This window comes from Sorghum bicolor, chromosome 9 (assembly GCF_000003195.3).
Source record: "Sorghum bicolor cultivar BTx623 chromosome 9, Sorghum_bicolor_NCBIv3, whole genome shotgun sequence".
Classification (NCBI taxonomy): domain Eukaryota; kingdom Viridiplantae; phylum Streptophyta; class Magnoliopsida; order Poales; family Poaceae; genus Sorghum; species Sorghum bicolor.
In genome coordinates this window covers 5,959,987-5,978,582 of record NC_012878.2, presented here as the reverse complement: position 1 = coordinate 5,978,582, position 18,596 = coordinate 5,959,987, and the positions used below count along the sequence as shown (strand labels likewise).

Sequence of the window (18,596 nt, the reverse complement as noted above, 5' to 3'; positions counted from 1 at the left end):
TCTATAATATAACCAAATACTCCCTCCATCCTAAATTGTAAGTCATTCCAAGAATCTTGGAGAGTCAAACTTTTCAAAGTTTGACCAAATTCATATGATAAAATAATAATTATTATGATACCAACTAAATATCATTAGATTCTTTCTTAATTATATTTTCATAGTATACTCACTTTACATTACGAATCTTAGTATTTCACTCTATAATTTTGGTCAAACGTGAAAATGCTTTGACTCTCTAAGATTCTTGGAATGACTTACAATTTGGGATGGATGGAGTATTAGTTTTTCTTCTATTAGCTTAGCAATTTTTTTACTAGATCTAATACAGTAAAATACATGCAGGTCAAATTCATATATATACATAATATACTGAATACCAATATTAATACTATGTATATAATGATTTATTTTTAAGAAAATTCTGCAGCAACACGCGGGAAAATTCACTTAGTTTAATATATTTCTATGTACTGGAAGAGAAAAAAAGTGTCATGAATGATTGAAGTTGAATAGCTTATGGCCGTAGTTTATATTTCATCCTGAGCCCTCAAATTTGTAAAGACAACTAGGGGGAGTGGAGAGACGAAGGTGAGGATGGCAGTGTATTAGAACAGTTCAAAAAAGAAACATCAGATAGGGCCTTGTTCAGTTTCAATTTTTTTTTGGGTTTTGGGTATAGTAGCGGTTTCATTTTTATTTCATAATTATTGTCTAATTATGGACCAACTAGGTTCAAAAGATTCATCTCACGATCTATAGATAAACTGTGTAATTAGTTTTTATTTTCGTCTATATTTAATGTTTCATGTATGTGCCGCAAGATTCGATGTGGCGGAGAATCTTGAAAAGTTTTTAGTTTTATTTTTAGTGCTGACCGCTTTTTATTAAGGACTTGTTTCCAACATTTTTTTTTTTGCAAAATAGACACTATATCATTTTCGTTTGTATCCAGTTATAAACTAACTAGACTTAAAAAATTCATCTCACGGATTACATATGACTTGTGTAATTAGTTTTTATTTCATTTAATTTAATGCTCTATACATACATCTAAATATTCGATGTGATAAAAAATATAAAAAAATTTGTAAAATTTGTCAGAAGTAAACAAGACTAAGTACAAACTCTATCTCGCGACAAGTCGCGCGCCCGTGCACTGGCACGACTCATCCCGCGTGCCGCCGCTCGCTGGGAGGAAGAAGCTTATTACAAGGTTAGAGAAATTCACTCATCGACAGCAGTAGACAAGAGTTTAGGGAGGCGATGGTCGTGATAAGACGGTGGTGACGGGTGAGATGGCGGTTGAGAGGGGCTGAGGCGCACGACACTAGGTGCAAGGACATCGCCAAGCAAATGTTGAAGAAGGGTTTTAGGGCTGCAGTTGACGTGCATCTCCGGTGAATCAAGGGTTAAAAGGAAACTGTTGATGGAGGCTAGAAAAATCAACATCCAAGCAATGCACGAAGGCGGCATGCTGGCCTTGTTTAGTTTCTAAAATATTTTATAAAATTTTTCATAATCCATATCAATTCAAATCTTGTAGCACATGCATAAAGCACTAAATATAGATAACTAATTACACAATTTATCTGTAATTTGCGAGACGAATCTTTTAAACCTAGTTAGTCTATGATTGAATAATATTTGTCAAATACAAACCAAAATAGTACTATTTATATTTTGCAAAATATTTTAGAAGTAAACAAGGCCGAGTCGAGGCATGGCTACTGCCAGCGGACCGATTGACTTGGCCCCACGTGTCGACCGTGTTGGCCTCTTCGGCTAAGAGCAAGCTTAATAATACAGCCTACTTGCTAGTTGTAAGGTTTCTTATAGCTTTCTCCCAACCCACCTATACAATAGTTAGCTATTCACTATTAATACATGATCCAGTTATCTCTCTCACAAAGTTTTTTGGTACCTAAGCTGGTTGTAAGCTTACAGTCTACTTCTCCTCTCTCTCCTCCCTTCTCTCCTCCACCTCAACATTTAGCCGGCTTACAGCCTACTATAATACTTGCTCTAAGGCCTTGTTTAGTTCGTGAATTTTTTTAGCTTTAATTATTGTAATTTTTTCATTTGTGTTTGATAAATATTGTCCAATCATAAATTAACTAGACTTCAAAGATTGATCTCGCAAATTACATTTAAATTGTGCATTTATGTTTTGTTTTCGTCTATATTTAATACTTTATCCATACGCCCAAAGATTTGATGTGATTGAGAATCTTAAAAATATTTTGTAAAAATATATAGTTTGGCTGTAATATGCAAGATACATTTTTCAGCCTAATTATTTTATAATTAGACAACATTTATAAATATAAATATAAATACTACTATATTTATTTTACATTTTTTTATAACTAAACAAAGCCTGTGACAGACATCGCTTCCCCTCTTCTTCGCCCCTGCCCCCACGGCCCAGGGCCCACCCAGAATTTTCCACAAAACTTCTCCATTGTACTACGCCCAGTTTCTCAGGAAAATTCAAAAATTTTCAAGATTTCCTGTCACGTTGAATCTTTCGACGCATATACGAAGCATTAAATATAAACGAAATAAAAACTAATTACACAGTTTACCTATAATTTGCGAAATAAATCTTTTGAGTTTAGGGGGTATTTGGTTATGGTTGGTAAAATTTAAGTAGCATTTTCGTCTTATTTAAAAATTATTGTCCAATCATAGATTAATTAGGTTTAAAAGATTCGTCTCGCAAATTACTCTCTAACTGTATTTTTAATTTCGTAAATAGTCTATATTTAGTACTCTATACATGTTTCTTCGGTACAGTTTATCGGAGGAAACCAAACACCCTCTAATTAGTCTATAATTGGACAATATTTATATTATATACAAATAAAATTGATACCGTGCTCATTTCCCAAAAAAATTTTGCACCAAGGCCCTAACAGACTTCAACGCTGCACGGGCCTGGCCCGGGCCCACATCGCATTGAAATTAACCATCCCGCACGGTCCCACCCTGGCTTCCACCTCCCAGTCCAAAAGACTCCAAACAGTCCAGCTACGACCGCCAGGTCTCCCCCTTGTCGCCGTCGCGCGCGCGCAGGGGAAGCGGGGGTAATTCCGTCGAACACCTACCCCACGCCGGCGCCGGAGCGCCATGTCCGGAACCGGTTGCCTCCCCGCCGACGGCGCGGCGGCCCTAACCAGGGTCTGCCGCGACGGCGCGGCGGCCTCGCGGCTCAAGACGGGGTCCCTGCTCGCCATCCTCGTCGCCAGCGCCGTCGGCATCTGCCTCCCCGTCGCGCTCACGCGCGCCTTCCGCGGCAGCCCCAACTACGCGCGGGGCCTGCTCCTCGTCAAGTGCTACGCGGCGGGGGTCATCCTCTCCACCTCGCTCGTCCACGTGCTCCCCGACGCGCACGCCGCGCTCGCCGACTGCGCCGTCGCCTCGCGCAGGCCCTGGAGGGACTTCCCCTTCGCGGGCCTCTTCACCCTCGTCGGCGCGCTGCTCGCGCTCCTCGTCGACCTCTCCGCTTCCTCCCACCTCGAGGCCCACGCCCACGTCGGCGCCGACGCCGACGCCCACCACGGCCACGGCCACCAGGAAACGCCATACACCCCAATCCCCAAGAAGGTTCCTGTGTTCGAGCTCGCCGGCGAGATGAGCCCCAAGAAGCGCGCTTTCTTGGATGACGACCGAGAAGAGGACCCCGCGCCGCACGCCGCCACCAACGGCGGCGCCGACCCGGACCGCGACGACGTGGCGCTCTTCGGGCCCAAGAAGGGCGCGCGCAGCGACGAGGTCCCGGTCGTCGTCGCTGCCGGCTGCCATGGCGTCGCTCATGAAGTGGTGGAGGTAGGGGAGGGGCCCGGGGAGGACGAGGAGGAGACCAGGAGGAAGCAGAAGATGGTGTCCAAAGTGCTGGAGATTGGGATAGTCTTCCACTCCGTCATCATCGGGGTTACAATGGGGATGTCCCAGGATGTCTGTGCAATCCGTCCACTTGTGGTTGCGCTATCCTTCCATCAGGTGTTCGAGGGGATGGGACTCGGCGGATGCATCGCACAGGTGAGAGCCAAAAATATTTATTTTTCTCGAATTGTGTGCCTAATAGAAGAGCTCATGACCAATTTGCTCATATTGTTGTTGTTGTTGTTCTTTTTCTTGCTCGGAGTTGCTGGTTTCGTCAGTAACTATTTTGAGAGTTTGGGATTCTTGAACGGGGTAGTGGTAGAAGTGAAATTTAAGTTCATAACCAATTTTGACCTTCTGTTGTGAATTTAGATTTTGTAGTATCAGGAACTAGGAAGTTTTACCTTGAAAGAATCTGTGATGTCAGTGCTATGCTGGATAAAATATCATTTGACCGATTGACTTCCTTTTGGAGTACAATGAACTGATAGCCCTATTTTTATTAGGGGGTCACATTGTGTTATTAGCTACCTATATGCTTATTGCTTATTATGCCTGATATGATAATTTGCACTTAGACATGTCAAAGGATCATCTCTTATTATTGATTTATAAATAAATTATAATAAAGAGGTTGATTTGTCTGCCTTGGATTCAGCTTGTCGTTGATTGTTTTCAGTTTCAGACTTGGGAATCTTATCTGCACCGCATTGCTATATTCTATACTAACAGTTGATAATGATTTGTTTAAGCCCCATGTGTCCCCTGATCCCTCCATATAACTTAATAGAGTTTAGAATGATTCCTGGTCGAAGGTTCCCCGTGGTCCACAACAATTAACCAGAGTGTCCTTTTTTGTACTACTCATTGCATTTGTTTTAGCCGTAAAAACCTGAAGAACTTTTTGCACCATGAAGACCCATGTGGCCAATTGTCCTTTTTCCCCACCAAGTTCTGTTGGTTCATGCTCAACTTTTATGACTCATCAAATGTTTGGACAATGTTTACCTTTGTCCTCCTTCCACTATATAAGGTAATGAGGCTGATGTGTTATGCACACAGGAGAAGTGACAAAGCAAATAGCATTATAAGGCTTAAAAGTCCTTTTTGTTTACGTGGTATCTTGCTGGAGAGCAATTTACAGAAAAAATGTAGTGAAAGAGTAAAGTAAAGAGTTTGCAGGGTATGCCCAAGCACTAGGACCCATAAAGATTCACACTACCTGAAAAGTATGACATTAGTACAAGAGTAACATGTCCAGTTTGGCAGCGGTGCTAGTGCAATTTGCCAATTTCTATCCTTTTCCTCAGTGAATAATTCATAATGGATACCAAATAAAGCCATCACCTTGGATTTCATTTAGCATGCTGGCAGTCTTATTTTGACATTCATAATTCATAACTAGAGGTGAACACTAATTTCCAGTTGCGTGCATTACCCTTTGGTCTGCATAGTATTATGTCATCTCTTCACTGAAACATACTGAATATTTGCTTTTGCAGTCTTTGTTTCTAATCTGTACTAGCATATGAATTCCACTCCGAGACACTTGCATTCTTCATTGATTTGTATGTGCTTGTCTATTTCTCTCAGGCTGGTTTTGGGATGGCAACAGTTGGCTACATGTGCATAATGTTCTCAGTGACGACACCATTGGGAATTCTTCTTGGAATGCTAGTGTTCCATATGACTGGTTACGATGATAGCAATCCAAATGCCTTAATAATGGAAGGGATTCTTGGTTCACTTTCGGCTGGAATTCTCATTTATATGGCACTAGTCGATCTAATTTCTCTTGATTTTTTCCATAACAAGATGATGTCAGCATCTTTGAAACTGAAGAAGGCATGTTACATTGCGTTGGTGCTTGGATCTGCTTCTATGTCAGTATTAGCTCTCTGGGCATAGGTAATTTGCAGAAGAGCCATATGTACGATCTTCAGAGGAACATGATGTAATGTTGGTCCCCTGATATCCTGTGTAGGAAGGAATGGATAATTTGGGGGCCAACACTACACTAGTCCCCTGCTCTCATGTAAATTTGAACACAAAGGAAATTGAAAAATCACAATCACAGTTCGTGAGCCGTGCATACTAAAGTGTAGTAGGGACATGTTTTTGGCAACGAGGTTGGCCTTGCTGCTTATACTGTTGTAGTACGTGTTGTCTGATCTGGAACCCATGATATGATGAAATGCTTACTGATGGAGATTGAGAAAGTTAACTTCTTTTGCGAAGCAGGCAAGCATTAATTTGCAAATAATGGCGTGAATGAATAAAAAGTGTGCACTATCACCTGAATACATTTCTGAATGTTATGTGCTTCTTTCAGATTTGATGTTTATATTATATTTTTCTTCTGAGTCAACCTTGTTTTCCACCAACCGTCTTTCTACAAACAAGCAATCGTTACTTGGCTTCACATAACAAATTTCATGTCTGTTAATCTCAGTATCTGAATTAGCAAGGCATGCAGTATACATGTGCTACTCAGTGATCAGCATTCATAACCCTATATAAAAAAATTTGATACGAAAATTGAATGAGCCATAGGACCGGATCATGTGCCTCTGGCGCAGAGTAAGGTTAATAGTCGTCTATAAGAGCAACACTACAAAGCTTGCAGCTCCCTACTCAGAGTCGCAAGGGTTAGCTTCTCAGAAGTATGCCCCACCCACCTGCATGGTTACACCGTGCACAATGGGAGATAGAGATGATACGCGTAGGCCTGCGATTGTGAGGCATCAGGAGATTATACGAGGTATAAGAGATGTTGAGGTCACGAGCAAGTGCAGCACTATTTCCTGTTGGCTCTAGGTTTTAATTTATAGTACACGTAGGCACAAGTAGTTTGAGAATAACAGAGCTTCTCTCTAGTCAGCACCAGTTATTTTTCTCTTCACTCCCTTCGCTTTCATTTCTCTGTTTTTGCTCTTTGACCGTCTTCTAGAGCTACAGTAGCCTGCAGAAGAACTAGTGCCACCCCACAAGTCACTATTCTTTCTCGAGGTGGCATCTGAACCAACGTGGCCTGATGATGACTTGATGAGGTCACTAGCTGAATCACTGTCGCCCTGAGTAATGCCCCAAACTCTAAACTTTGATGGTCATATTTTTATACAGAGATCCTAGCTACTCTTGTTTGCTTATGCCCTCATGTCTGATATCATAATTTGCACATAGACAACACAAAGGATTATCCCTCTTATTTTGATTTGTAAAGTGGATGATTTGTGTGCCTTGGATTAATAAGCTTGTCATCTCTTGCACAATTATGGTCTCTCCACATCATTGTTTGGTGGAGAATGTTTTATACTTGACAAATGACTGTTTAAACCCCTTGTGTCCCCTAAAATCTCCACATAACTTTACAGAGGTTTTGAATGATTCCAAGTGGAAGGTTTTCCGATTCTTACAGCAATTAACAAAGGAGAGATTTTTGTACCAATAGTCGAATTTATTTTAGCAATAAAAATCTGAAGGCTCAATCTTTTGTACCATGAATTGAAATCCTATGTGGGTCAGTCTGTCCTTTTGTGCCCATCCACTTCTATATGTTGGTTCATGTTCTACTTTTTTTTTACATAATGTTTACCTTTTCTTCATTTCACTATAGAAGCAAATGAGTCTGATGTGGTATGCACACATAAGGTTAAGTGATAAAACAATAGCACTATAGTAGGGATGCAAGGTGGGTGCAAATTCGCAAAAGTTAAGCCTATTTGTGGGTTCGCGGACAACCCGCCTTACATCCCTAATTCGTAGGACTTAAAAGTTCTTTTGGTTTTTGTGGTACCTTGTTTCTCTACATGATGCGAATACTAATGGCAGCGAAGATCAAGTAGAGTAACAAGTTTGCAGGATAGGCCCATACATTAGGATCCATATATAAAGATTCAGAGCACTTGAAAAATACAATAGCTTCAGTTGATACTTTTTTTTTCATGACCGTGCCTAGGCATGTATTTCATTAAAGAGCCATTGGGATTCCTTCATTTTGGAGGAATTAGAATCTACTTATTAAATTAGGCTATTTGGCTTGTAATAAATTGCACAACTTTTCCAAGCTCACAAATAAGCCTATCTCAAATTCATAGGGTGAGAGACGGAAATTAGTTCTATAGATCACCATGCTATATTTCTACTCTTCAACTTATAACATGCTTGTCAACTCACTTTTCTATAGTAGAAATGCAACAAATAAGTATCTCCTTTGTATGACTATCAATAATATACAAATATATTCCATATATAACCATATTAGCTTAACGAATCTGTGCATACATTATAATTATTAAAATAAATTCAATTCCAAGGATCCAAATAGGACCTAAGAGAAAGTAGAGAAACATTACAAGTGTCCTGTCAATGGTAAGCGTTGATCTTACCAAGGAGGAGGAGGAGGAGGACCAAAAACACACAAAAAAAAGAGAACCAGAAAGAAGCTAAGGACTACAACAAACTTAGAGGTGACCTCAACTGTAGGAAACCTGTCAATGCCCAATCAGAGGCCACATGGGCTATGAACTCCCTAACCACCCAACGTCATGCTCGATCGTGTTGAGGCCGCGCACAATCCAACTCCTTAGCACTGCTTGGCCAGAACAGTGTAAACCTTCAGGGTGAAGTTGTCTAGGAATAGTACCTTGAAGGCCTCATGCTTGATCTCCAAAAGCGGTTCAACAAAGATGGACTCAGGCCTTGTTTAGTTCCAAATTTTTTTGGGAAATGGTCACTGTAGCAGAAGAGCCATATACACGATCTTGAGAGGAACATGATGTATTGCTCCTCCTGAGATATCTTGTGTAGGAAGGAATGGATAATTGGGGCCAACACTACACTAATACCCTCATGTAAATTTGAACACAAAGGAAACTAAAAATTCACAACCACAGTTTGTGAACTGTGCATACTAAAGTGTAGTAGGGTCATGTTTTTGGCAATGAGGTTAGTCATGCTGCTTATACTGCTGTCTGATCTGGAACCCATGATATGATGGAATGTTTACTGATGGAGATTGAGAAACTAAGATTCTTTTGGGAAGCAGGCAAACATCAGTTTGCAAATAATGGCGTGAAGAATAACAAAAAAGTGTGCACTTGGATGCCTTTCCGATTGTTTTGTGTTTTTTTCTGATTTGATGTTTATATTAAATTTTTCTTCGGAGTCAGCATTGTGTTCCACTAACAGTCGTTCTACAAACAAGCATTCGTTAATTGGCTTTACATAACAAATTTCATGACTGTTAATCAGTATCTGAATTAGTAATGCATGCAGTACTAGCGCCCCCTATATACATGTGCTACTTAGTAATAAGCATTGAAAACCGAATAAAAAATCTGATACGGAAATTAATTGAGCTATAGCGCCCAATCATGTGCCTCTAGCATAGAGCAAGGTTAATAGTCGTCTATAAGAGCAATGCTATAGAGCTTGCAGCTCCCTACTCCTAAGAGTCGCAAGGGTTAGCTCCTTAGAAGTTGTGTGCTCCCACTCACCTGCATAGTTAGACTTACACAATGGGAGACAAAGATGATACACATAGGTCTGCGATTGCGAGGTATCGGGAAATTACATGAGCTTATAGGAGATGTTGCGGGCACTTCGTCCTTGTTGGCTCTAGGTTTTAGTTTGTACTACACGTAGGCACGAGTGGTTTGAGAATAACGGAGCTCCTCTCCAGTCAGTACCAGTTCTTTTCGTGATCGGTCATATCACGTCAATCTCTCTTCACTCCCTTCGTTTTCAATTATCTTTTTATGCTCTTTGACCACACTGTCTCCTAGAGTTACAACAGCCCTGCACAAGAACTAGTGCCACTTTGCAAGTCACCATGCTCTTTTATGTGGCCACCAGCTGAATCACTGCCACCTGAGCAATGCTCCAAACTCAAGTTTGATGGTCATACTGTTATGTGGAGAGCACATTATGTTTATTAGCTACTCATGTATGTCTGATATGATAATTTGCACATAGACAACACAAAGGATTATTCCCTCTTTATTTTATTTTTATAATAAGACCTTGTTTGGATGTTATCGGATATACTTTAATCCACATGGGCGGGAGTGGATTGGAGTGGAATTTAGTTCAAGTTCCACTTTAATTCACCCCAACACATATGGATTGATGTCAATCCGACTATATCCAAAGAAGGCCTAAAGTGGATGATTTGCTTGCCTTAGATTAATAAGATTGTCATCGATTACACAATTATGGTCTCTCCACATTATTGTTTGGTGGAGAATATTTTATAGTTGACAAATGACTATTTAAGCCCCCAGTGTCCCTTGAAATCTCCACATAATTTTACAGAGGTTTCAAATGATTCTAGGTCAACAATCAACCAGAGAGTGGTTTCTTTGTACCAATAATTGAATTTATTTTAGCAATAAAAATCTGAAGGCTCAACTTTTGGTACCATGAATTAAAATCCTATTTGGGCCAGTCTGTCCTTTTTTTCCCTATCCACTTCTGTCAGTCTGTATCATGTTCAACTTTTTAGGCCTTGTTTAGTTTCCAAAAAGTTTTGCAAATTTTTTTAGATTCCTCGTCACATCGAATCTTGCGGCACATACATGGAGCATTAAATATAGATAAAAGAGATAACTAATTGCACAATTTACCTGTAATTTGCGAGACGAATCTTTTGAGCCTAATTAGTTCATGATTGGACAATATTTGTCAAATACAAACGAAAATGCTACAGTACCCATTTTGCAAAATTTTTTGGAACTAAACAATAGTACACAATGTTTACCTTTTCTTCATTTCACTGTAAAAGCAAATGAGTCTGATGTGTTATGCACACGCACAGGTTAAGTGATAAAACAATAGCACTAGCAGTAGGGATGCAGCTGGGTGCAAATTCGCAAAAGTTAAGCCTATTTGTGGGTTTGCAGACAACCCGCCTTACATTCCTAATAACTCATAGGACATACAATTCCTTTTGGTTTTTGTGGTATCATGTTTCTCTCCATGAAGTGAAGTATAATGGTACTGAACGATTGAGTAGAGTAATGAGTTTGCAGGATATGCCCATACATTAGGATTCATAAAAATTCAGAGTAACTGAAAAGTACAACACCTTCAGTTTATAATGCAATTAATGTATCTAACAAAGCTAACACCTGGGCTTCATTTAGCACGCATGCCTAATTGTAAGGCAATCCTATTTTGATGTTAATTCATAATCCATAACTAGAGGTGCAAAGTAATTCATAACAAGATGATGTCAGCAAAGCTAAAACTGAAGAAGACATGTTACATAGTGTGGTGCATGGATATGCTTCTATGTCAATATTAGCTCTCTGGAAATAGGCAATCTGCAGAAGAGCCTTATGTATGATCTTCACAGGAACATGATGTATTCCTCCTCTGATATCTTGTGTAGGAAAGAATGGATAATTTGGGGCCCAACACTAGTCCCCTCAAGTAAATTTTTTAACACAAAGGAAACTGAAAATTCAGATCCACAGTTTGTGAGCTGTGTATAATAAAGTGTAGTAGGGATATGGTTTTTGCGATGAGGTTGACCCTGCTGTTTATACTGTTGTCTGATCTGGAACCGATGATATGATGGAATGCTTACTGATGGAGATTGAGGTAAGCTTCTTTTGTGAAGCAGGCAAGCATCAGTTTACAAATAATGGCGTGAATGAATAACAAAAAAGTCTGCACTATCACCTGAATACCTTTCCGAATGTTATGTGCTTCTTTCAGATCTGATTTTTATACTATATCCACTAACAGCCGTTCTGCAAACAAGCCATCGTTACTTCGCTTATTTACATAAAAAATTTCATGACTGTTTGTATTTGAATTAGTAATGCAATGCAGTAGCGCCCCATATATACATGTGCTACCTAGCAATCAACATTTCTAACCGAATAAAAAATCTGATATGAAATCTAAATGAGCGTAGCACCCGATATTCATGTGCTACTCAGTACTCAGCATTCATAGACCGAATAAAAAATCTGATATGAAAATTAAATGAGCATAGCACCCGATCATGTGCCTCTGGCGCAGAGCAATATTAATAGTCGTCTGTAAGAGCAATACTACAAAGCTTGAAGCTCCCTACTCGTAAGAATCGCAAGGGTTAGCTTCTCAGAAGTTGTATGCTTCATGCTACCTGCATGGTTACACTTACACAATGGGAGATTGGGAGATAGAGACGATACGTGTAGGCCTGTGATTGTGAGGCATTGGGAGATTATACGAGATTATAGGAGATGTTGAGTGCACAAGAAACACGGGTAGTACTTCCTGGTGGAGAAAGGTCAATGCAAGTAGACACAAGTGGTCTGAGGATAACAGAGCTCCACTCCAGGCAGCACCAGTTTGACCAGTCCTATCATGCCACTTTCTCTTCACTCCCTTCCCTTTCATTTCTCTGTTTTTGCTCTTTGACCGCACTCTGTCTTCTAGAGCTACAGCAGTCAGAAGAACCACTGCCATTCAGCACACCAACTGAGGCCACCAAATGAGTCATCGCCTCCTTGAGCAATGCTCCAAACCCTAAACATCGATGGTCATACTTTTATGCGAAGATCACATTGTGTTTATTAGCTACTCCTATATTCTTATGCCTGATATGATAATTTGCACATAGACAGCACAAAAGGATATTTCCTCTTATTTTAATTTATAAAGTGGATGATTTGTCTGCCTTGGATTAATAAGCCTCTGCACATCATTGTTTGGTGGAGAATATTTTATAGTTGGCAAATGACTGTTTGAGCTCCCTGTGTACCCTGAAATCTCTTATAATTTTATAGAGGTTTCCAATAATTCCAGGTAGAAGGTTTTCTGATGCCCACAACAATCAATTAGAGAGATTTGTTTAATGATAGTTGAATTTATTTTAGTAATAAAATCAGAAGGCTCAACTTTTTTGTACCGTGAATTGAAATCCCATGTGGGCCAGTCTGTTCCTTTTTCCCCATCCTGTTCTATGAGTCTATCGGTTGGTTCATGTTCTACTTTTTTTACACAATGTTTACGTTTTACTGATTCCACTGTAGAAGCAAATCAGAATGATGTGTGATGCCAACGTGCAGGTTAAGTGACAAAGGAATATAACTAGGACTTAGAAATCCTTTTTGTCTCGCGCTATCTTGTTGTGTGTGTGTGTGGGGGGGGGGGGGTGGGGGGGTGGGTGGGGGGCAATCAGCGAAGCCTCTCTCACTCAAATAGTGCAGGTAGCAGGCGTGAATATGAGCATTATCAGTAACGGCGGCATCGGCGAGCACAAAGTTCAGCATCAAGCTAAGCCATCACGAGAGGCGAGCATTTTGACTGTGTCACTTTATAAGAATAGTGAGGCATGAAATCGGACTATCGTGTTATGTCGGTGTAGTCATCTAGGTAGTCAGTAGAGTTTCATTTTGTTCTGGGCTGTGTTAGTATCAATAATAACTACTCAAACAGATTCAGAGAGTTATCCTTGAAGAGCAACTACTAGTTCATAGAGATTTCATCCGGCGTGCGGGAAGAGGGGGGGGGGGGGGGGGGGGGCAGCCCAAGTTGGCCTAAACGTAGCTCTGCCAGTGAGTCGATACTCTTCACTTGGCATGCATTCTCCATTGTAAGGCAATCCAATTTTAATAATCATTCGTAACTCATAACTACAGGTGAAGAGTAATTCATAACAAGATGATGTCAATATTAGCTCTCCGGGCATAGGTAATTTGCAGAAGAGCCTTATGTACAATCTTCAGAGGAACATGATGTATTGCTCCTCTGATGACTTGTTTAGGAAGGAATGGATAATTTGGGGGCCAACACTACACTAGCCCCCTCATGTAAATTTGAACACAAAGGAAACTGAAAATTCAGACCCACAGTTTGTGAGCTCTGCATACTAAAGTGTAGTAGGGACATGTTTTTGGCGATGAGGTTGGCCCTGCTGTACTGTTGTCTGACCTGGAATCCATGATATGATGGAAGATTGAGGTAAGCATCCTCTGCAAAGTAGCCAAGCATCAGTTTGCAAATTATGGCGTCAATGAATAACAAGATGTGTGCACTATCTCCTGAATATCTTTCCGAATGTTATGGGTTCTTTCAGATTTGATGTTTATATTTTTCTTCTGAGTCAGCATTGTGTTCTAGTATTGACAAGCGTTACTTCGCTTTACATGACAAATTTCATGACTTTTAATCAGTATCTGAATTATTAGTAATGAATGCAGTAGCGCCCGATATATGCATGTGCTAGTCAGTATAGATCGAATAAAAATCTAATGAGAAAACTAAATGAACCGTATCGCCCGATCATGTGCCTCGGGCGCAGGCAAGGTTAAATGGCCACCACATAGCCAGTCCATCTATAAGAACAATACTCGAAAGCTTACTGCAGCTCCCTACTCCCAATAGTCACAGAGGGTTCTCACTTATTGTAAGAACAATACTAGAAAGCTTGCAGCTCTGATCCATCTGCACGGTTAAACAATAGAATATAGAATTGTGAGGCATCAGGAGATTATACCAGGCGATGTCGTTGGCACGAGCAATGCGGGCAGTACTTGTTGGCTCTAGGACAAAAAGGGCAGTACACGTAGACGAACTGAGTGGTTTAAGGAAAATGTACAAGAGAGGGCAGTACACGTAGACGAACTGAGTGGTTTAAGGAAAATGTACAAGAGAGCTCCAGTCCTATCATGCCACTCTTTCTTGAGTCACTCTGTTTTTGCTCCCATCATTTTTATTTCTCTATTTTTTTGCTCTTTGACCACCCCCTCTCTTCTAGAATACAACAGCCCTGCAGAAGAAGTACCATCATTTTGCAGCCATTATGCTTTCTCTAGTTGGCATCAGATCCTAAATGGTCTAATGAGGCCATACTACCTATTGTGATAAAACAATAGCACTAGTAGTAGGGATGCAAAGTTGATGCATGTCTGCAAAAGTTAAGCCTATTTGTGGGTTCGCGGATAACCCACCTTACATCCCTAACTCATAGCACTTAAAAGTCTCATTTTGATTTTCATGGTATCTTGTTTCTCTCCATGAAGCGAAGAATAATGGTGGAGGATCAAGTAGAGTAACGAGTTTGCAGAATATGCCCATACATTAGGATCCATAAAGATTCAAGTACATGAAAAATACAACACCTTCAGTTGATAATAATACATAATGTATCTAACGAAACCACCACCTGGGTTTCATTTAGCATTCTTTTTAGATAAAGGATATGTTATACCCGGCTTCATCTATCAACTGATAGAATCAAGCCAATTATTACAAAGGACTGCCCGAAGGCACAACTGCAAGCTATAAAAAAAGCAAGTTTACAGCCGAACAAAAGAATAACCGAAACAACGATAAAGTTTTGACTAAGCATGACCAATATGTCTAGATAGGTTTCATTTAGCATGCATGCCTCATTGTAAGCAAACCCTATTTTGATGTTCATTCATAATCCATAACTAGAGGTGCAAAGTAATTCATAACAAGATGATGTCAGCATAGCTAAAATTGAAGAAGACATGTTAGCCTGGTGCTTGGATCTGCTTCTATGTCAATATTAGCTCTCTGGGCATAGGTAATCTGCCGAAGAGCCTTATGTACAATCTTCACAGGAACATGATGTATTGCTCCTTTGATAGCTTGTGTAGGAAAGAATGGATAATTGGGGCCGAACACTAGTCCCCTCATGTAAATTTGAACACAAAGGAAACACAAGAATGCCTGTGTCTTTGAGTTTGCCGGTCCCAATATGAATGACCGTTGCGTGCCTTTGGTGATGAACACCACTTGTGGTGTCTTGTGGGTGCACGGAAGCTTCATGCCTTAGGTCGAGCTCTAGCTAAGGGTAGGTAGGTGGTTAGAGCATTGGTCAGGTCTCACCTAGTGTGTGTGTTTGGTTAGAAAAACTTTTTTTTAGGACCCTACTATGGCTTGGTTTGGAATAGGGGGGGTTTAATTGTATGGAACCTATCGGGGTTATAACCCAGGGGTGTCTCAAGACATCGATTAATTAGCAGGCCAAGCAGCCCACGACACATCAGCTAGCGAAGGCCCGAGCAGCCAAGGCCCAGCGGAGCCAAGTAGAACAGGTCTAACGCCAAGGCTAGGGTTGGCCACGGCCCCTCTTTCTGCCTTAGCCGCATGACGTGCAAGAGACTCATGACCTCTTCGCCGTCTCGACCCCTGAGAGGAACAGGGAGAGGTCAAGCCCAGCCAAACATGCTCGCTCTAACAAGAGTAGATACGCAGCACTAACTCCGTAAGGGCCAAGGGGACTGCAGTCACCATGAATGAGTGATCTTTGCTGTGAGCTGAGTGAGTATCACTGTTATTTTTGGTAGCTAGTTGAACTATGCCACAATAGATTGTTTGTAAGAAACTTAAATTTAATGCTGAGCTGATTGCATTTTGTTTCCTTTCTAGGGTTTCTCACAAGGGTGAGTTTTACTTATAAAGATTTTTAATGAGACAGCATTGCACAAAACAGCTCATTTCTATTACCATTTTCATCTTGTTCTCTTGTGTGTTATGTGATCACTTGGTGAAAAACTAAAAATGTATTGTTCTGTGTTCAAAATAAAATGTTTGAGGTGTTTTAAGAAATACGGACTGCGGACTGGCACGGCCCGTAAAAATTGCCATGCTACACAAGCCAGCATGGCTTGGAAATCGGTCACGCAGCGGCATGGCCCGTCAGGCACGATGGCCCGTGCCGGCCCGACAGCCACCATGCCGTGCCGGCCCGTTGGACATGTATACATAGGACTGCTAGAGCAAGGCAAAGAGAAATGATGCTAACGGTTGAGAAATGCTCTGTTTAACTCTTGTGCATTGCCTCTAGACCTTGTTTAGTTCCAAAAAATTTTGGAAAATCGACACTGTAGCACTTTAATTTGTATTTGACAAATATTGTCCAATCATGAACTAACTAGACTCAAAAGATTCGTCTCGTCAATTTCGACCAAACTTTGCAATTAGTTTTTATTTTCGTCTATATTTAATACTCCATGCACATGTCTAAAGATTCGATGTGACGGGAAATCTGAAAAATTTTGCAAATTTTTTTGGGACAAGACCCTATTTTCCTCTCTGGAGCATCACGAATGATCTGCTGCATCCCAAGCTACCTAGATATGAGATGATGGCACCAGGTGACCCAATCGATACTACCATGATTGTTTTATTTGACAGAAGGGGCTTTGTCCTAACAAACAATATGAATGGAAGTTGTCTGTCAAAACTGGATCTGGATCGGTTGCGGTTGCTATAGCGACTGCAACTTTAGTAGTCGTGTCATTCTGGTCACTCAAAACAAATCAGATGGCCTAGAACGACTCACCCAAAACAAATCACAAACATTATATCCTATTTCATACTCAAACGGTGATCCATCACGAAGACCGGTTGTTGTCAACAATAACCTGGTCAAGAATGCATTTGCTGGTGATAAAAGAAGTGAGAAGGGCAACAAAAAAGTGTTTAAGTATCTGTAGCCAAGGCGTTGCCACTCAGACACTAGGTCTTATCTCCACACAACAGAGAAGATTACAGTGAATGCACAAGGAAGGATCAATGGATCAACAAGTGGGGGCGATTCCAGTAAACTCTACATCTTCTAAGAAAGTATGGTGGCTGAAGCAAATTCTTTCTATGTCAGTTGGAGCTTGATTAAGCATTATGGCTGAAAAACATGATTATCTTTCTTAGAACAAATATGGTCGATGAATTGTTAATTATTTCCATTAGCTAATTCCAAATCAGAATAATACTTTTTAGTGTGCAAGCTCTACTAAAGAATAAGAGGCATATGTTTGCACCCAACATTGGTCAAACCCTGGTGTGTGCTAGGAAAAACAGTCAAGTTGACTTTGAAACTATCAAAATGCACATATAGAACCCCAAATTTCCTGCTCGTTTTTCACATATGTGGTGTGGTAAGTTGTAGCGCCAGATCATGTATATAGTAAAGTTGAGTGCATCCTATGCGCGGCTGGTACTGGTAGGTTAATTATTTATTTCAATAGGTGCTGCCCATGCATATATATATATATGCACCTTGGCCATCATGATAGAGTAAGTTAATGACAAGCTCCATGAAAAAAATGTGCCTATAAAAGTAACCTAGTTACATAGAGTATACAAGTTAGAGGAGTCTCTAGTCACAAAACATTCTAGCTAGCCTGTTTGTTTGTCTGAAAAGTCATGGCTCTACAGGTGGTTCGTAAGCCATTTCTACAGACGTTTCTCAGAACTGCCAGCGGTAGGGGCTAGTAGAAATGAATCTTTTCACTGTTGGTTAATTGAGAACCTCCCGTGGAAAATCTATTTCTAGAGGCGTTTGGTTTGACAACCCAGTGCAAATAGATTTCCATAGACGGTTTTCTTAGCCAACTATCAATGGAAACATTTATCCAGAAAATATGAAACTGGTAGCCTCATCCTCGCGCGTAGCCTCCTCTACCACTCCACCCATCACTCACTTGTGTCTATATTAGAGTTTGGTTCCCCACATATTATCCTAAACTTAGCATACATTGAATGTTTGAGGCCCTAAACGAATTCAAATAAAAAAGTTGTCAACTATAAAGTTTTATAACTTTTCAAGATCTACAACTTTTATATTGGTAGTTTCTTCGTCCGAGCTTGTTTACAAAATTTGAATTTCAAATTTAACAAATTTGAACGTAGTTTTTGATGACAAGATGATTTTAAATAAAAAAGTTATCAACTAT

At 40.4% G+C, this 18,596-nt stretch overlaps 1 protein-coding gene across 1 annotated transcript; it reads left to right on the top strand.

The window, feature by feature from the left end:
- LOC8080928 (zinc transporter 6) lies at positions 3,002-6,112 on the top strand. The gene is made up of 2 exons (XM_021446891.1): positions 3,002-4,044; positions 5,482-6,112. Exons 1-2 carry the CDS (start codon positions 3,133-3,135, stop codon positions 5,794-5,796), a joined length of 1,227 nt encoding a protein of 408 aa, XP_021302566.1. The 5' UTR covers positions 3,002-3,132; the 3' UTR covers positions 5,797-6,112.

Excerpts from the sequence above, each read along its gene's own strand:
- LOC8080928 (XM_021446891.1), top strand. The coding sequence starts at position 3,133 with ATGTCCGGAACCGGTTGCCTCCCCGCCGACGGCGCGGCGGCCCTAACC. Across the intron at positions 4,045-5,481 it reads TCGGCGGATGCATCGCACAG|GCTGGTTTTGGGATGGCAAC; the intron begins GTGAGAGCCAAA and ends TATTTCTCTCAG.